General features: G+C 43.9%; 1 protein-coding gene and 4 gene segments (V, D, J or C); all 5 read right to left on the bottom strand.

Annotated features, from left to right (window-relative positions):
* Positions 1-10: 10 nt before the first annotated feature.
* On the bottom strand, positions 11-2,272 carry LOC102481630 (uncharacterized). The gene is made up of 3 exons (XM_006145103.2): positions 1,261-2,272; positions 928-1,132; positions 11-813 (listed from the first exon to the last, which is right to left on the bottom strand). The coding sequence occupies exons 2-3, from the start codon at positions 974-976 to the stop codon at positions 125-127; spliced, it is 738 nt and encodes a 245-aa protein (XP_006145165.1). The 5' UTR covers positions 977-1,132; positions 1,261-2,272; the 3' UTR covers positions 11-124.
* Positions 2,273-7,483: 5,211 nt separating this feature from the next.
* LOC102481213 (T cell receptor beta variable 4-2-like) lies at positions 7,484-9,048 on the bottom strand. The segment is given in 2 exon segments: positions 7,484-7,914; positions 8,022-9,048. Coding segments are annotated over 2 exon segments (480 nt in total).
* A 2,770-nt stretch (positions 9,049-11,818) lies between these two features.
* Positions 11,819-12,542, bottom strand: LOC102498301 (T cell receptor beta variable 3-1-like). The segment is given in 2 exon segments: positions 11,819-12,129; positions 12,249-12,542. Coding segments are annotated over 2 exon segments (342 nt in total).
* Positions 12,543-17,894: 5,352 nt separating this feature from the next.
* On the bottom strand, positions 17,895-18,477 carry LOC102480781 (T cell receptor beta variable 2-like). The segment is given in 2 exon segments: positions 17,895-18,274; positions 18,368-18,477. Coding segments are annotated over 2 exon segments (429 nt in total).
* An 873-nt stretch (positions 18,478-19,350) lies between these two features.
* Positions 19,351-20,230, bottom strand: LOC114007214 (T cell receptor beta variable 4-2-like). The segment is given in 2 exon segments: positions 19,351-20,000; positions 20,101-20,230. Coding segments are annotated over 2 exon segments (660 nt in total).
* Between the last annotated feature and the right edge of the window lie 15 nt (positions 20,231-20,245).

The raw sequence follows: 20,245 nt of genomic DNA, 5'->3' as shown, positions 1-20,245 counted from the left end.
CACAGAACACCTTTTACTAACCCGGCAGTGCTATCTCTATTATCAACCATCTTTGATCATGTTCTCTCTCCTTGACCTTCCCCAAATACCAGCAACTTCTCCGTCATTTATATCATGTAAATTTCTATGATCCTACCATTTCAGCTGTACAAATTATCAACGGTCTTGAACCCAGACTAAAATCTTTTGCTCTGAAAAGGAGGATTCCAGCTATTAAATTACAAGCATTCCCTTCACCCCTGCAGTACACAATGTGTAGGAAGCGTAGTAAGCAGTGATAGTCAAAGAAAGTCATTCTGGAGTGACCGACTGATGTAGAACGATCTTCTGAAGAGCTTTGCCCATACTTGGCCTGAATCCTGAAAGACTCAAAAGGACAAAGCTGCACTGTCCCTGGAAAAAACCATTTTCCAGTTCCCCTGCAATCCCCAAGTTCTCTCTGCATGTCAGGTCTGAGGTGTTTCCTTGCTGGGGCACAGAGGTTTGCGCACAGAACGTCAGTGACTCTGCAGGGCTGTGCCAAGCTGCTGGCACAGAGATACAGGGCTGAGTCCTCCAGCGCCAAGGAGCTCACATTCATCTCAGAGCTGTAGTTACGGAACTGGTGAGCTGAGAACCGACTGGGGAAGTTTCCCTTTGCTCTCTCTTCTTCTCTGTAATATTCAAAGAGGAACTGGGGGCCCTGGCCCAGGATCTGTTGGTACCAAGACACACTGTTGTGCCCGGACATAGGGGAACATTTCAGTGTCACTTTCTGTCCTTTTGTTTTGATCAGGTGTCTTGGAGTTTGAGTGACTCCTGCCTCCACAGGGCCTGTGGGAGAAGCAGAAGGAGAATGAGCTCAGGAGAGTGCCTGGGGTCCCAAGGTAGAGTGGAGGATTCAGAAGTCGCTTAACTCAGACCTGGCTCCTTTGTCCCCAGACTCACCTGCTCCCAGGAGACAAAGCATCATGCAGTGGAGGAGCCCGGAATCCATGGTGCAGCCAGGCAGGCACCTCTGTGCTCAGGGTTTGGTCCTCTTGGGTAGGAACTGAGTTTTGTTCTCTCCTTTCCAGATGAAGAATGGTGCTGGCATGTCACTGCCTCGCTATCATCTCTCTCAGTGCTTCTTGGTGTCTGCTGCTTCCCTTTTCTGCAAAGTAGAATCCACTGTAACTGTGAGGAAGGGAGACAGAGACTGGGGAAAGATCCCAGGGGGGAGCCTTATGGAGCCTCAGTCATGTACTTTCTAGTGGTGGCCCACCTGTACCAAGGACTCACCTCTTCCAAATTGACAGAGTCACACAGCAGAGGATACTGGAGCCTGTGGCAGGTGAGGAAGAGCTGGACAGCTGTCACCTTGTTCAGACTTCTGGTCCTCTGAGGGTTGGCATTATGGTCATCCCTTTTCTGACTGGATGTTAGGCTGTGATGTCACTGCCATGATGTCATGGTCTCTGCAGATTCTTGTGCATCTGACTCCCTTGCAAGTCCCTGGCTCAGCCAATCCAAGGCATCTTCTTTGTTCTGAAAAAAGCCTCTCACATGTATGTGGGCCTGGATGAGACTTGTGTAGGCTGGCTTGAGTTAGACCCCATGTCTACCCTGCAGTTCCTCTGCTTGTCCTTGAGGCAGTTGTTTCTTTGGCCATTAGTGCTCAGGGCCTGCAGGCTGCCCTAGCTCAGCCTGACATGCATTCCTTTCCTTGCAAGTTCCTGCCTCCTTCAAGGACTGACACCTGCAAATTCGAGGACAAGTCATCAATCATTCTAGTGAATGTAAGCATCCAACAAGGTTGTTCCTTAATCTCCACATCCCACCCAACTTGCTGTGAGTTCTCCCTACCTCAAGACCTTGGAAACTCAGTGGCTCCACAGTGCCCCCATGTGGCCTGTTGGGCAATAACCAAGGCTTTGCCATTGTTAGGAACTGAATGGTTGTTTCCCCAAATTCCCATGTTGAAGTGCAGTTCCTCAAGTGACTGGACAGAGGTCCTTTTGGAGGTAACTGAGTTTAAATAAGGTCCTAAGAGTAGAGTCTTGGTCCAGTATGATTAATGTGTGTAGAAGAAGAGATAGTAGACCAAGCACTCCCCCCCAACATTCATATTGAACCGTAATAACCCATGTGATGGTATTAGGAGAAAGGGCTTTTGCAGATAATTAGATTATGAAGACAGAATTCCCATGATTGGGATTAATTACCTTAAAAACAAGACCTCAGAGAGCTATCTAGTGCTCCTACTATGTATAGACACTGAAGCATCTATGAACTGGAAAGCAGGATCTTAGCAGACACCAAATCTGCTGGTGCTTTGATCAGGGACTTCCAGTCTCCAGAACTGTGGGAAATAAATGTTTGTTGTTTATAAACCAACCCAGTTTATGGTACTTTGTTATAGTAGACAGAGAGAACTAAGATAATAACAACTGGTCAATTACCGGGAAGCAAATTATTGAATGGCATGAACTGAGAATTTTAAATAAGCATGATAAATATATTCTGTGAAGGGACCAGACAGTGGCAAAGTGGTAAAACACAACTCCTTGTGAGGGTGACCCACTTGGGAAGGTTCTGGGTTTTCATCCAGAGACCTCCCTAAGTATGCTGGGCACATCTTGAAGCTGGCTGAGGCTGACCGATATGAGGCTGGCTGAGGCTGAGGGTAGATCATACCATCAAGACCCTGCTGTGAGTTTTCTCTCTCGCTCACTCATGGAAGAAATAAACTTAATAAACAAATAAATATGCTATGTGATAATTAATACGAACAAGAATATAAAAGCTGTGTAGCACATAAGAATGAAATATAAGAAGTGAGTCTAGCAAAGTTTTAGGATGCACGTTCATTAGACAAAATTAAGCTGTATTCCTATGAAAGCACAATAACAATGGGTATTTGTCATTGAAAGGATGTCAGACAGCATCATCAACAATGTTTACTACTTAGAGATAAATCTGATGAAGCATCGGTCATGGTTACCTGTTTGTGGGGACGTGAACACTGACTGGAAGAGGATAGAATGCAGAAATGACAGTAACGTGTTGTACATCTTTTCTGGGGGTGGTGTTACCAAAGTTCTTTTTCGACAAAATGCATGTCATTTTAACATTAAATGTTACATTTTTATTGTATGTAATATAAACATTGCCCACTATCCAGAGTTAATAGCCATTAACATTTTTAAATTCATTTTTATAAACACTTTTTTTTCTAAAATTACTTGTGAATATATACCTTACTTTTTTGTTTTTATTGAATTATTGTTATTTATTGTCTTGAATTCTTACTTCATTCTTTATGGAATTACTCTGGGCTTAATTTTTTAAATTTCAGCCTTAATCTAAACATTCAAAAGTTCTGATTTGTTAATAAAGCATGTTAGACTAAAGATTTTTATACAAAAAAAAAAGATACACCTACATACAAAATAGTCACAGAGCTCACTATGCTGAATGCTATAAACCGAAGTCACATATTCATGGATATTCTCAGTGTACTAATTCTGAGCCCTGACATACCAGTTTCCCAGGAAGTCCAGCCTTGCCCAGGACTTAATTCCCTTTATAATTGAACTACTTCCTTCCTCTTCTATGTTTATGGAGGAGTCTTCTGGGCTAGAAGGGAATTTTGTTTTTAATTCTATTTCTCTAGCACTGCCCAGGCTGGATTACAGGTCAGCATCCTCTGTCTTCTACCCCAAGGTGTGATTACTGAGGCTGATATCTGGTTTACTGTCCAAGAGGCCCTTCCTCTTTGTGAGAAGCTCCATCGTGCAATAGAAAAATAGCTTTTGTGGCTCTTCTAGCTTGTCTTGTCTTCTTCTTTAGCACAGATAATCATGTTTTAGAGACTGCATCACTTAAAATCCGTAGGTTCTGCTCAGCCTCCAGCCCTCTGAGATGAACTCACATGGAGCAAAGACATACGAAGTGCTAGAGTACCTTTAAGAAAATAATAATCAGAATTCCTACCATTTTTGGAAGACTTGCCATGCATTTGGCATTTTTCTTTAAAGTTGAAACTATCATCTATATAAACACACCCTGAGGTTAAGTATCAGAAGACACAATGGTGAGAGGGAATGGGACTATAAATGAAGCGAAGTGAAGTTGCAAAAGACCCTAAAAGAAAGACCAGCGTGTTGCACATGGGGAGGAGGTGAAAGGAGATTCCACTGACCTTTAAATAAAATTGGAATCTTCTTCCTGCATGGAGGAAATTGAGAGCAAAGGGCAAAGGTAAAGTCCAAAAGAGAAAAAAAGAAGAAACTTAAGGAAGGAGGCTGGGAGGACGGGGAAAGCAACCAGACCTGGGGTGCTGGGGTCACAATTCCAGGGTGGAACAGACCTGGGATGAAGGTGCACACCATGCCTCTACCCCACACTCCAGGTAATGCCACATCAGCCAGCGTGCCTGCCACCCCTGCTGAGGAGGTGCCTGTGCAGGGTCGTAGCCAGGCTGCGAGCTCATGGTTTGGGGCTCTCCAGTAATGGCGACAGAATCCCCGAAAGAGACAGAACTTGGAAAGACTCAGGCTCCTCCAACTGTTCTTCCCAGCTGGCTTCTGCCAGTCTACTAAGAGATCAAAAAGTCAGTCAGCCATCCCAGCCCAAAACAGGAGAACACCATCTAAGTTCTAGAGTCTTTGCCTCTCGGAGATAAAGGGCCCAGAACCACAGGGCCTGGTCAGTGGCTAGACCAAGGCAAGGCTCTTTCTGCCTAGGACTTGAGATGAACTCCAGGATGGGGATTTACACGGAAGGATTAACCTATGTCTCAAAAGACTTCTGCTGTCCAAGGGTAATTATTAACAACATCCCTTTCACTCCCAAAATGTCCTGCTTGGGATGATAAATGACATGGTCGCCCTGAAAATATACATCTGCAAGTTTTGCACATTCTCTCTCTGGATTTTCTGTGCTAGTGGCCCCAGCAACCCTTTCTAGAGGAGCTTGTGACTTCATAGTGCCAAGGACAGTTTCCTGCCTGGGCTGGGCTGATCTTTGCATCATACGTGATCTGTATCATCCCCTGAAGCACATTGCATGCCTACAAAGCACCAACTGTACTTTCAATATCTTGGATAGAGGAGTCTATTTTTAAAAATATTTTATTTACCTTCATTTATTTATTTAAATTTTGACCAGAGAGGGACAGTGTGTGTGTGTGTGAGAGAGAGAGAGAGAGAAAGCAAACCACCAGGTCCAGGACTTGAACTGTGGTTGCCCACATGGGAGTTCAGCACCCTCAACCACCACTCCACCTGCCGGCCCCGAAGAGTTTATTTAATTTTATTATTTACTGGAGGGTACATGTGCTCACCAGAGAGACAGAGAGAGGAAGACAGCACTCCTCCGTCATTCAGGATGGTCATACTACAACCACTTCACCTTTACTTCTCCCTCCCTTTAGGACTTTGGGCACCAGCACACATGTGTCCAGCATGTTTCTGAAGCTACTGGGTCTGAGACCCTCAATCTGCAGTTGCCATGTGAGATCCAGTTCACTTAACTGTTAGGCCACAAGCCAGCCCAAGGAATCTTTTGTCTACACAAGAAAAAATAAATAAAATAAAAAAATGAGTTGATGAATGAATAAATTGGTGTATAACTAACATGATCTACCCAACTATCTAGCATACCATATCTCATTTAATTTTACTAATTGAATATTTGAGCTCCTCCTGCCTTACCAGTAGGAAATCCAGAATTTCTCCTCATGAAGCATTTCCTACAATATTTCCCCTCCGATTGTTCAGGAACCCTATGGTCACAGCTTCTGAAAAGTCAACCCTGTTTCCACACAGCATGCCAAGAGCAAGCAGCTCCCTCCTCCTATGCAGCTCGTTGCCACAGGAGAGAGCTCATTGCATTCCTCTCCAGGCACCTGCTCATGAACGAACCCCTTGTTGCCCGGATGCCTGCTGGTCCTGCAGCCCAAGAGTGTGAGCTCATAGACGAGATACCCAGAGCCCGCCTGTGGCAGGTGGCAGGGCCCTGAGCTCCTTCTGCCTTTGCCAACTACCATTCCAGAATATTCCTCCTCCACTGGCTCAGGCTCTAGTGCTCAGATCCTTCATGTTCTGGAAAGTTCCCAATCAAGGATCTCTGAAATCCTCAGGCAAATCCCTCATCTCCTCAAGCAAATCTCTCATCTCCTCAGGCAAATCCCTCATCTCCTTTCTACTAAGCCTGTCTCCACTCAAAATAGAAGGCATGTTTTGCTAAATAAAAAGAAATAAAACGAGACAAAAAGAGGCTACAGAGAGTCCTCTGTGGGTTGGTCTTATCGCTCACCTGGCTACACTTATCCAGTCCTCAGAATCCCTGGCTACACTCCATGGTGACTGAAGACATTATTCAACCAGGGACCCAAATATCTCTATTTGTATGCACCATTCTGGCAATAAAAGTTAATATTGACCTCTGCTTACACAAGTGTCTTCAGTCCTCACCACAGTCCCCTCTACTCCTGAGACAAGGATAGGCTGCCAAGAGCCTGGGGAGAGAGGAGAAGCAGTAGGGGTTGTGCAGGATAGGAAGCGTCTCTGCAAGGCTGGGGCTAAACTTCTGGCACAGAGATACATACCCTAATCTCCCAGCTGCATGGACTGGATCTTGAGTAGAGTATGATCCTTCAGGTACCTCAGCTGAGAATCAATGCTTGGAAAAAGTCTACCTCCTCTGAAGGAATCTTGTTATCAAAGAAACACCAACGTTCCACATTATTTTTAGGGGTCTGTTGGTATCAAGAAAGGTTTAAATGACCAGAAATGGGGCCAGCAGGTGGCAAGGAAGTTAAAGCAACTGGATCCAACATGGCCAACTCTGTGGTTTGAGTTCCAGACCTGGCAGCTTGAAAAATCACACTGCACTGTGTGTGCATGTGTGTCCAAAAATCCTGAGAGGAGAATGGAGGAGAAGGGATTGTGGAGTGGGCATCCCTCCTGGTAAGGGGCTGATTTCTCACTTTATTTCTCTCTCTCTCCTGTTTTCTCTCTGTCCAGTACACACCCACTATAGCAAAACAAAATAAAGCAAAACAAGAAAAGAAAGAAAAATAGAAATGGGATCACACCTCAAAGCCATGCTCTGTCCCAGCTCTCTGACATAGTGCTTAGGGGTTTGGCTGACTCTAGTTTCCAGGTGTCCTGTGGTACCTGAGAGGATAGGCAGAGCCTAAGGGAGGGGCGGAATCTGAAGAGTTCAGAGCAAGACACCTCATCCTGGGACCGTGCTCTGACCCTCTTCCCTGAGCAGGTCGTGACCACAGTGCCACGGATGTTGTTTTGGAGGACTCCTGTGAGATGTTAAACCAAACCATCCACTTCACACCAGGCTTGTTTTATTTCACAATTTCAAAAAGGCACTAACAATGCTAAAATAAAGCTAGATCCCAAGTGTTTATGTTTTGATCACTTGACAGGGCAGTGTCTCACTCAAGTAGAATTCTCACACTCTAAATTTGTGCTTAGAATGTAAAGATACCCCACTGGTGGAATCAGCAGGTGATATTTAGGTCTACAGCTTCTGTCTGTGGTCCTAAGGAAATGTTCAACTGCCTGTGGTTGCCCCACAGCTTCCTGGCTGGACTCAGAGGTTTGTGCACAGGGAGGTGGTGACACTGCAGGGCTGTGTCTTGGCTGCTGGCGCAGAGATATACAGCTGAGTCTCCTAGCTCCAGGGCATCCAGGTGCAGGTAGAGGTGAGAGCTGTCAGGGCATTCAGGTGAGAAGCGACTTGGAACAGTCTCATTTTGAAAGAGATTTTTGAGGTTGTAGATAAACATGAGCTCTGGTGGCTTCTCGGGCTTCTGCTTATACCAATACATAAAATTATGTCCCAGACGTTGCTCACATTTCAATGTCTTTTTATTTGTCCTTCCCATGACCAGGTGTTTTGGGCTCTGGGTAACTCCAGTGTCCAGGGAAACTGTAGAGCAAAGGGGAAAATCTCAGAGCCCAGGAGGAAGGATGTTGCAGTAGCCCAAAGAGGAGGGCGTGGAGCCCAAGAACAACCCATTTGAGCCCAAGACTCACCTGCTCCCACGAGACAGAGGACCACACAGCAGAGCAGCCCACAGCCCATGGTAGAGTCAGGTCTGAGATGGACCCTGCCCAGCTGGGAAGTTCTGGAGGAGGGGGCCAGTCTCCAGCTTCTTTGGCCCTCCTGGTTGGTAGTTTCACTTGTGATGTCACTGTTCCTAACAGCTTCCCCAGTTTCAGGAGCTGTTTCTTCCTACCCCTTCTATGCCTTCTATAACCTCTGAGTGGATTTGAATTTAGTTGGCTGGGATGAGCTGCTATAGGCAGAAAGAGCAGAGGCTGCTTTTTATGGCTCAAGGGTATATCGTTCAGCCAGTTGCTCTTTTGCTCTTAGCTGTCCTTCTCCTTATGGATAATAGCTCCTCCTTCTACCTGCCTCCCTTCCCAGACCGCCCCCCCTCAGGGACAGGTCATTTCCACCTCAAGGGATCTTCCTCTTCTCTCAGTGTTGCTTCTCTCTGTGCCTGAACTAGTCGGAGTCCTCTTTCCCCATCTTTGTGGCAGAGGGTGATCAGATGACCACAGTTCCAAACTGGCCCATTGTCCGCTATCTAATGTGCAGAGTGGGCACTGGCAAGAGTGCCAAGGGAGCTGAAAGGGATCAGCCACTGTGGCTGAAGGACTTGCCTGGGCTTACTCCAAATCTATGCACAGCCTGCAGAGACAATACCATGCACATGCACAGCAAGACAAGAGGAAATCCATCTGAAACTGAAACTGACTTCGGTGATATAAGGATGGAGCCTGACGCATTAGCTTTACTCCTCCATCGCTAGCCCCATTCCTCCATTCACTCCTTCCCCTCCTCCACCCCAGATGCACAGGTTTTACTAGAACATAGCGCCTCCCCGTGGCCAAAGCAGCAAATCTCCCAGCCCACAGGCCTCAACCAGCTTCAGCTCCTTGGACCTTTCTGTCCTACATCCAGCAGAGCCTGAGCAGCCGGATGGGTTTGAAAAGCCAGCGCAGTATAAGGAGGAAGGAAGCCTCTGAAGCAATGAAGGCCAGGCACCAGCCGTCCACACACCTATGACATTCGTGTCTCATGCAACAGAAATCGGCTTCTATCTGGATTCTTAATAACGAGCAGAACAGACACTAATCTCAGCCCCCTGTGGAACTTAGAGGTCAGTTTGTTCAACAAATACTCAGTAAGCAACAGGTGGAAACAAGCGTGAAGCATCAGCAAGTTCACCCACGGAATTCCATTTTAGAAGGACAATTAAACAGATTTATAGACAAGCACTCGGGAGTAAAAATATATCTTCATCAGTATTTCTGTGATTAAATCACTCCACATATGTGACACCCTATTTTCTCATCCATTAAATCAGGGAAACTGAAATAAAATGATCTCAAAATCCCTGTCTATTTCTGAAAGGTTACAAAGCAAACTAGTCAAATCAGCTCTACGGGGAGCTTTCCAATTCGGGACTAACAAGGAAGACCTATCATGGGTTATTTCTAATTTAATATGTGATGTTTATGTCTTTTGACCATTCAGTAATTGAAAATTTTCTTAAAATGTACTGTTATACCAGGATAAGTTTTTTCCTTAGAAAATTTGAAGCTCTGAGAAAACATAAAAATGAAGTTATGCACGATCACTTAATGATTTTTATCATTTATTTATTGTTATATTACATATTTATTGCCAAATTGTAATGGCCATTGTAACTGTGGGATTAGGGTTATAACTCTTTGTTACACATAAATCTGTGTAAGGGGTAGGGAAGATAGTTACTCATGATTTAAGTCAAGGATTGATCATTTAGATTTTTTTTTTTAACCCAAGGATATGCTGAATCAGGAGGAAATATTAGCATTTTTGTGATGTATAGATCTTATCAGATTTTCAGTTTGGCCCATAAATTTAAAAAAATGGAAAGGTATTTCATCTGAATTTAAGGGAATAGGTCTGGATACTGTCTCCTCTGAACAGGTTACACACACAGCGGACCTCCAGCCTCTATAGTTGGAGATATTCCACTCTTAGATGACAACTTAAAACTACTCTGGTTTAAAGGCTAGTATTGTGACTATTAAAATCATTACTAGAGGCCTCTACTTCAGCAAAGAAAAGAAACATAAAATAATTTTTGAAAAAATAAGATGTTATTGCATTGTTTGGCTCCCAATAAGCAAACAAAATTCCAAGGATTAAAAAAAAATAGAATTTATACTTAAACCTTGCATAAGAGTGAGAGTAAAAGTGAAAGTGAAAAGCTTGGTTGTCCTGAGAACAATAGCTAATCTGAACATTCCACACAGCAAAGAGTGGGTGAAAAGAGAGCTTCAGCCATAAGAAGGAAAGTGATCTATGGATAGTCTGAATTACAGGAAGAAAGAGTAAGAAGTAGAATGTAAACATGATGAAAATGCGTTAAAAACATGCCTACATAAAATAGTAATACCGTGTGTTGCTTGAAGATAACTAGAAAAGATATACTCCTACACAGCTAGGATTTGGGACAGAGTGTTGAAAAGGAGTTCTCAGAATACTATAAGGAAATTCCTTTTTGGGGAAGACACTTCCTAGGTCGTGTTTATAGAGAATTGGATTCCAGAAGGCTGAACAGAAAACCAGTTCTGGAAGTCTAGCGAGCTGAGCAGAGATTCCAAAACACAACAAATCTGGGAGACATTGTGATCCAGATCCAGTTAGAATGGATGGGCACTGAGGAATATGCTGCAGTTCTGAAACCCCTGAAGGCCATGCTCTAATGATGGTGACTGCGTGCCAGGACTCCCTAGGAGACAGCAAAGCTGAGACAGACCCTAGCAAACCCTACATCTAGACCTATCAGAATGGAACCTAACATTTTACAAGAGCTTCTACACCATCATGCAAGATGCCCTTCATAAACCCCTTTAGAATCTTTTACATAAAACATAAGTCTCCTAATTGTTCATATCACCTCAAATCTAACTCCCTTCTGATCTATACTGCCACCAGTGTTACTGTACCAACATATGATTTTGATTATGGTATCTCACTTAAATGGGACCAATGGCCACTAACCACTATGTAGAATTTGTGTCCATGGTCTTTTCCAAGACTTACAATATCCTCTATTATCCGGTCACGGGTTTCTCTTGATAGAGTTCAAAATTGACTTTCAGTGAGAATTAAGAGAGAATCCCAATTCTGACCATCTTTCTTAAAAGAAAGGAAGCTACCACACACAAGACAGCTTCCATTGACTCCTCCCCACTCCTCCATTCAAGTTTGCCTACTGTCATGTACCTTTATGCTTCTCCAAATATTTTTCTGTTGAAGAGAGAATTCGCTGATAATCTGAATTTTTTTATACCTTAGAAACATTTACCTTCCACTTTCTTTATGCATATATTAGTCAAGCATTTTTAGCAACAGTGTGCTTGCAATCATGTTATATAAATCTATACCAATGTGTACAGCTGAGAAAGACAAGGAATGGCTTCTTCCATTGCTTTAGCTCTCCAGTATACAGGACAGGGTCTTTTATTGTTTGTAGAGTCCTGAATACATTGATGACTGAACCTTGAGCCCCTACTCTAGCTGGTTAGAGGAATTCTTACCTTGAGCCCCCCCCTGAGCCCCTACTCTAGCTGGTTAGAGGAATTCTGTAAGACTTCCATGTGCATATAAAGTAATGCTGCCCTTTGGGTCAATCAGCAGGCTGCACTACACACTGAAACTTCACTGGGATCCCACAAGGGAATGGAAAACGCAGCTTCAGGGCACAGACAAGTGGGTTGCGCTGTAGCTTCCTGGCTGGGCCAGGAGGTTTATGCACAGGGAGAAAGTGATTCTGCAAGGCTGTGTCTTAGCTGCTGGCACAGAGATACAGGGCTGAGTCACCTGGCTCCAGAGACTTGATGTCAAGTTTTAAATGAGCTTTGTCTGGAGAATTAGGTAAGAAGCGACTTGGCACTGTTTCATTTATGATGAGTTCCTTATTATTATAGCTAAACATAATCTTCAGCAATTGCTTGGAGTCCTGCTTATACCAGTACATATTATCATGGCCCAGATTTTGTTCACAGTAAAAAGATCTTGTATTTCCCATTTGTGTGACAAAGTATTTTGGAGTCTGAGAAACAGCTGTGTCCAAGGGGTCTGCAAAAGAAAGAAGCAGGATTCAGACAAACTCTACGGAGTGGGAGCCTGTTGCTGCCAGCATGATAGGAGAACTTAGAGACCCAAACAGGAACATGCCACCTGGACCCAGGACTCACCTGCTCCCGAGAGGCAGAGGGCCACATAGCAGAGAAGCCTGCAGCCCATGGCAGAGTCAGGGTAGATAAGGCAAGCTCTGAGCCCAGGGTGCTGATCTGCAGTGGTAAGAAGTCAATGCTGCTGTCACCTCTACCTGACACATGCTCTGCCTGTGATGTCACAGGCAGGATTCACTTTCCCTTTCTCAGCGCCTTCACTGACATGGTCTCTTCCTTTTTCATGTCCTGCATTTGCTCCTTTCAAAGGAGTATGTGGTATTTCTGGGGATAACTTGAATGGGTGGACATGCTGCCTTGGGAAAGGGTCTCTGCCGGCCATTCTTATGTCAGCAGCTGCCTTCGTACACCCCCAGACCTGGCCACTTCCTCCCTTCTCCCTTACAAGCTGGTTTCCCCTCTTGATCTTCTGCTTCTGCTTCACAGTAATGCAAGATGAGCCCTCTAAATCTTTGTCTCTCCAATGCCTGACTTTGCCTCAGCGTCTCCACCCATTGACACTTCAGTGATGAGCCAGGGATGGACTGGGGAGAGAAAAGGGTCTCACCTGAAAACCAGCTACAGCCACTTAAAACCCATGGAAGATGTTAGTTAGGAGCAAAGTCTGCTGAGCCTTTCGGGGAGGGTCCTGTAGCACCCCTCCCTGGGAAGTGATTACTTGTCCAAGGGGCAGAAGTATGAAGGTCCTGCCAAGAGGAGGCTGTTGGGGAACATGTTGGGTGCAAATGGTTATAGAGGGGAAAGAAGCCGAGACAATGGAAACGCTACGACTTTATTGTTCACACACCATCAACAGGTCAGCCTCTGTTTGGGTACAAAGTTGACAATCTAGCGCCTAGCCCAGGGGTTTCTTGATCTCAGTGCTATTGGCAGACATCAGATAGCCCTGTAGGGTGCTCAGAAGCATTCCTGGCCTCTGCCCACCTGACACCAGGAGCCACTCCTGGTTGTAATGACCAAAAATGTCTCCAGACATTGCCAAACTACACCTGGCTGAGGACCACTGTCCCTCTTATTCTTCCTAGTATTCCTTTCTCTCCTCCCCGCACCAGACTGCTCCCGGTCTGGTGGTCATCAAGGCCTAGTACTGACATCTCTCAGTAATAGATCCAGATCAGCAACCCCAGGAGTAAAATCAGGGAACTTAGTTGCCAGGAAAGCATCCAACTACCCCCTGCCCCACCAACACACACACACGAGAAAAAGCCTTTGTTAGTGCTGTTGACCACTGATGTAGCCTCTCCGAAGACAGACCCAGGTGGTTGACTTGTGGTTTATTAAACGCAGAAGTAGCACTAAGGTCACAGCAACAAACAATGGAAGAGTGGTCACTGTCCTTGGATCCAAGCATGGTTTACTTGTTTGTAGTCATTGAAGGTCTCCTTAGTGCACAGCATGAGTGTGATGACACTCTCACTCTCATGATCCTTCAATTCTGATAGAAGCGAAAAGAAATTCACATGTTACCTGTAGACTGAGGATGTAAAATGCACGTCACACAGAGGTCAGGAATACAATCAGTATTTACATGTAAACATTTCACACACCACCCTGTTTTCTCATCTATAAATGGTGAGATTAAATAAATACTTTTCAACACCAGGTCCAGCTCCAAAACTCTGTGAGCACAACCAGGAATACCCCTACATACAGGCCAAATTCGTCCAGGATCCCAGTATTTTCCTCACGGCACCACAGCTGACATGTGATGCTTCTCAAAGAAAGGAAGGAAGAGGGGAAGAAAGGGAGGGAGGAGACAAGGGAAGAGAGAAAGTAAAACCACAAAAGCCAATATATGGCATGAATATAACATTTATTTTTTCTACTATTACATGGGTAATGTTTTAACTACAGTCATTTGAAAGCAACAATCAACAAAAGTTAAATGCAATATTATGATACATAACCATTATTTAAATTTTTAAAATGATCATATGACTCATTTTTTATTAGGAAGAAGGTATAGCCAGGGGCAAGAGTGGAGAGAGTCCATAGAGACCCTGAATTCCCATCTTAAGTTACAACTAATTGCTTTAAATATTTAATATTGAGATTAGAAATGTGTGTTCTTATATTTTAATTTTTTTATTTTGTTAGTTTATTTATTTATTTACTTACTTATTTTTGGAGAGGTTTTTGCTATAGGGCGCATGCCCTCACCAGACAGACAGAGAGAGACAGAGAGACAGAAAGCAAGAAATCACCCCCCAGGGGGGATGGCCATGCCGCAATCCCTTCTCCTCCATTCTCCTCTTGGGATCTTGGGCATGCACACACACGCGCCCGGCGTGAGTTTTAAGCCACCGGGTCCAGGATGCGAACTGCGGTCGACTACATGGGAGTCCAGCGACATTGCTATTATGCTAACTGCTGGTTCCTCTTGTATTTTCTGATGTTTATGACTTTTAATATACTTTGGAAGAGGCTCATAATACAAAAAGTTAAGATATCTAGATTTCAGCATGGACAAGTGAGTTGGCTTTCTTCAGTAGATTGCTTTATTCCATTCTAAAATGAAAGGCAAAATTAACCTTTGCAGAAGGGTTGATGGTTTTCCTGGACATGACTGGGATTTTACTTCAGGCAGTAGGTTAGACTGTATATGGAGAATGAGAGCTATTTTGTCTTACTCCTACTACATAACTTCTAGAGCCTATATAAGATATAATTTTGTTTCATTCTTGGATATCCAAGAAGCAAGGGAAATTCCAAATTCTTTTTTTCTAATTTTAGGTGAAACAAGAGTCTCAAGTAAAAGTCATGTTTCAGATCTACATCCTGGAAACCTATAAATTCCACCGTCTTTTTTATCTCTAGGTTTTTGGTATCATTAGCTGTTTTGGCATCTGGACAATTTTAGCTTCTGTGCTTCTTTGTAGATAGAGACAGAAGTTGGAGATAGAATCCAGAAGAGTGTCAGTTGCTACTATTTTGTTAGAACCATTTACTCAAACCAAAAAAAAGGGGGTTTTCTGCCATTGCTCAAATGTTCCTACTTCAGGAACAGCGAGAACAAAGACCATCCAGCAGAGAAATAAAAAATAAAAAAAGAAATTTAAGAAAAAAAGGAAAAGAAAAAAAAAAAAAGCCCACAAAGGAAAAGCCTTCTAGTTTAATGCCCTGATAATCTGTAATGAGAGATATGGGGCCTCCTTGAGCCTGATAAGTAGATTTCCCTTAGTTATTTCTATCTCTGAAGATCTCTAAGGATTGCTTGCCTGTCAGACTAACTGACTGGACTAGGCAGAGATGAGACAGAGTCCAGCTCCCAAGCCATTCTTACTGCATTCAGAAACAGGTCCTTGACCTGCACCTGCTCAAACTCTTCCCTTCTAATCCCATGCAAACTCAGAGGCAAGAAGTCTGATAGTCCAAGGTCCTTTGCTGGGACAAAATTACCTGCACATCAAAGCAAAGGGAATCAACTATTTTTAAGTCCTCCTGTGCAGCATTAACTCACCCTCCTTGTAGACCACGTTTTCCCTTGTGGTAAATAAATCCAAACTTTGTCTTAACCCTCTCCCATCCGGAGAATGCTATCAGTCTTATATGTCAGTAGAGCCACAGCTCCTCCTTGTGGCTGAACAGTCAAAAGTGTCAGAACTCAGTTCTGTGTGGATAAGGTCAGTCAGCAGGGTGGTAGAGGCCTTAGAAACAGGGATATCTATGGGAGAGGAAACGGTTGAGATTAGCCCCTGGTCCTCCCTTCTCAGAATGATGTTTCATAGACACAGAGGTAAGGAGCTCAGTGACCAGTGTAAAAGCAAGGCAAGAATGAGGCTCAGGCTTCAGGCCATTGGGAAGAAAGCTCCCCTCCCCTCAAAGGCTGTTAGAATTGTGACATTATCATCTTTAAGGCAGCTTCAGCCCTAGGAGAAACTCTACCAGAAAAGACGAGGGAACTTCAATCTAAGAAGATCCTGGTGTGTCCAAGACCCCCCCACCACACACACACACACACACACACACACTCGTTTTGTAAAGTCTGACAAAGTCTGAGGTCTAAGGCCTGGGACAGAAAGTAAACCATGGATTCCAGAGGTACTCTCAGAGTATTTCAAAACCTACGACTAATAATAGCCAGTCAGAGAGACTCAAATATGACCATTGAAACAGAAGCAAAAATGAATCTGCTGGAGGAAGATGAAGTCATTTCAAGCGTCAAATTATGAAAGGGCTTCAAAAATTTGTGGTAAAATAATATTATTTTTAAATTCCATTTTACATGAAAATTTTAAGATCCCCTTGTACCTCTTTTTATTTTTCATATAAATTTCCAGCACAGAAGTGAATTACTGGGTATATGAGAAATAAGATCACATAACCAAACACCAGAAAGAGAAAACAGACAAAAGAGATAGACCCAAGCAGATTCAAATACTATAATCATTAGACACTAGTTTAAAAATAACCAATATTAATAAAGTCAACAAACTACATTTTAAAATGAAGAATTTTACAACACTTCTGGAAACTCTAGTCAAGGTTTAAATGGAAATTCTAGTACTAAGATAGAAAACACATGGGCTTATGAATTCAATATATATGTTTAAAAGAAAAAATAGATAAAGCTGAAAAGCATACACAAATTAGAAGGTAAGTTCGATGAAAATATTCAGACCTAACTGAAAAAAAAAATAGAAACAAAGGAAAGCATATGAATTGGGCCATCGCTACTGATGGTTGACCAGTTATCACATAGTACTTTCTAGACAGAAACCGATGATAAACCCATCACTTCTCATTTCTGAATGCTTGGGCATCAATGATATCAAACTTCTGAGTTGCGTATGTCCAAGTGCTATGCAGACCACCAGTGTGTTTCAGGCCCCAGCAACAGAGCCCTTCGGGGACATACGGCCCACATTTAAGATGAAGTGCAATCATGGAAATGAGTCAATATCTACATGAAATTGCTCATCATAGCTGAGGTTAAAACCGAAGGGAGCTCAAGAGAATATGACAGGATATAATACACAGAGCATCTGATACAGTTTGCTCAGACTACTTCCATTAAGTCCGAATAATCAGGTCTTCAAGGTGGAGGGCAGCTGCAGCTTATACAAATACAGACGTTTCAGACCTCCATTGGCCTTGAAGTGGTGCCTCAATAATGGGCTTCATGGTTACTATTCTCTTAGCTCATTCTCAAGTGGGCCCTCACCGTGACCCTAAATGCATCATAGCAGACTAAACTGTCATCAGATATTTCTGACCTTGACACAGTCTGGAAAAGACTTAATATTTAGGCTGTGTACTGCACTCATTATCCTCCTGAAGATTTCCACTGGGGATACCTGACATTTTCATATAAATACGTGAATTTATACTCTATCACCTTTTCATAATCATCTTTTATCATAATCATCTTTTCATTCTATCAGTTAGAATATTTTTTTCTTAAACAACCAAAATAAACAAAGAAAACTCCAACAGAAATAGCAAAGTGTGGATAAAAGGAAAATATAATTCATTTGGTCACTTGTTAGGTGACTATTATCTTTGGAGTTCACAGTCACACTCCGTAGTATCGAAAAAAGTGCTACAAATTTCATAGATTCTGGATATCTCCTCAGTGATTTAATTTCAAACATTAATCTATTTGGAGAGAGTGGTAACAACAAACCTAATCACACTCCCTTGCCTTGGTCAGGAAAGAGGTGCTGCTCTTTGAGAGAGAAGAAGACATCTGACTTTGTGCACAGGCTGGAGGTGTCTCTGTAGGGCTGTGGCTATACTGCTGGCACAGAAGTACACGGCTGAGTCCTCCAGTTCTGTGGGCTCAATCTTCAGAGTGAAGTATGATGCACTAGGCTTTTTAACTGAGAATCGATCCTCTTTATATATTTCAGACTTCTCCATGGGCTTATCATAGAAGGATACAATAAACTCCATTTTCTGCCCCAAGATCTGTCTGTACCAGTAGAAGTATAAGTGACCAGAAACAGGGTCACACTCTAAGACAACTTTGTGTCCCATCCTTGTGACCTGATGGCTAGGGGTCTGAGTGACTCCAGGTTCTGTGTGACCTGTGGAAAGAGAAAAGATTGGGGTGGGGGGAGGTTTAGGACTATCTTGAATCAATCTAAGATGAGAATTTCCTGGAGTCCTAAGGATCTAACCTGTTTTCAAGAGGCTAAAAACCACCCAGCACAGGAGCCAGGTATCCATGGCAGGTCACAGCAGGCATGAGGCTCTCCTAGCTCAGGCCTCTGGTCATTAGAAATGGAAGACGGGTGTTCTGAACTTCCATGCCCCCCTAGGAGAGGCCTAGAAGTTAATGGTGTTTCTGGAGCACCCTCTACAGGAGAGAAGAGGAAGCCTTTGTGCCAGTGCAGATTCTTGCAACTCCCCTTCCCCGCAAAGACTCAGGGTTCTGCTCAGCCCCTGGAGTCCACTGGTATGTACAGGACAGAGGGCATTGCTAGGAGTAACACCAAATTTGGGCTCAACAAAGCTAACCAGAGTATAAAATCCTGCTCAGAAATGTCAGGAGATCTTCCTCACTTATGACTTGTGATGAGCCACGATTTATGGGCATCAGACTCTACAGCTGGGAATGTAGTATTTAAAGATTTCATGTTAGGATTAAAGAGACAGAGAGCAAAATAATCAAGCTTGAGGGGGCCAGACAGTGTCTGGGCAGTAAACACGAGGCAGACCGCTGCTGGTTCATATCCAAAGAACTCTCTGGAAAGGCCAGGCACATGTGTGCTCATGATCTGGGCTGTCAAAAGCTTGCAGTAGGTTGTGTCCTTGAGAGTCTGTCAGAGGTGGTGTGTTTCTGTCTCTCTATTCTCATGGAATAAATAAATAAAACACACACACACACACACACACACACACACACAAAGAATCAAGCTTGAAAGTGTTAAAGCCTGAGTAGAAGGGAGACACCAACAAAAAGCTGAAATCCTTAATGTAGGACAAGAAGAATGAACCAGAGAACAATGATGCAAACCAGATGGAGAACTATTATCCTCAGTGACAGAAACTGACAGTCACTTGGGGAGGAGATGAGGTCTTTCGAAAAAAGCCTAAGCATATGTGGAGCTGGGATGAGGGCTGAAGTCTGGGGTCTAACTCAGGTGGACAGATAGGTTAGAGAAAGGTGTATATGGGAAGGATGGGTAGGGCCAGAGCATTAAGATTTTCTAGGGGCATTGCCTTTGGAAGATTCTTGGAACAACTTAAAGTTGAGAGTTTCTGTCCTGTATTCAGCTGCAGGCACAGTCTTGTTCAAGGCAAAGCCCAGCCTCAGGCTGCTGGTGTCCTGGGCATGGCTTTTAGCATTGTCGTATTGAATAAGTTGCCAGGCAGGATTAAGGTCTGAGCTTCTGTCCGGGTCCTGTGGAGAGCTGAACAGAGCCTCATCGCTCAGGGGAGCACATCGCCCCCACAGCTTCCTGGCTGGACCTGGGAGTTTGTGCATAGGGAGGCAGTGACTCTGCAAGGCTGTGTCTTGGCTGCTGGCACAGAGATACACGGCTGAGTCTCCTGGCTCCAGGGCATAGAGGTGAAGGTGCAGGTGAGCACTGTCAGGACAGTCAGGTGTGAAGCGACTTGGCACAGTCTCATTTTGAACAAGTTCCTTATAGTTGTAAGAAAACATGAGCTCCAGTGGTTTCTCAGGCTCCTGCTTGTACCAATACATAGCATTATGTCCCAGATATTGCTCACAGTTCAGGGTCCTCTTACTTCCCATTGCTGTGACCAGGTGCTTTGGAATCTGGGTAATCTTAGTGTCCACAGGGCCTGTGGGAGTAAAAACCCAAATTTAGACTAAGCCCAGGAGGGAGTCTTATGAGGGAATTCTATGAAGAATGCTAGAAGTCCAAAGACAGAGATGTCCCACCTGTGCCCAGGAAAAACAGGACCACGCAGCCGCGGAGCCAGGAGCCCATGGCAGCATCACATGAGATGAACCAGGTGGCTACCTGCTCAGGGTTCGGGTCATCTGGGTGTGTTTTCTTGGCTCGGGAAGTCGCTGCTTCTGTTCG

This window comes from Tupaia chinensis, unplaced genomic scaffold (assembly GCF_000334495.1).
Source record: "Tupaia chinensis unplaced genomic scaffold, TupChi_1.0 Scaffold000140_1, whole genome shotgun sequence".
In the NCBI taxonomy this organism is placed as follows: Eukaryota; Metazoa; Chordata; class Mammalia; order Scandentia; family Tupaiidae; genus Tupaia; species Tupaia belangeri.
Note: the sequence above shows the minus strand (reverse complement) of the source record. Positions and strands in the feature narration are given on the sequence as shown.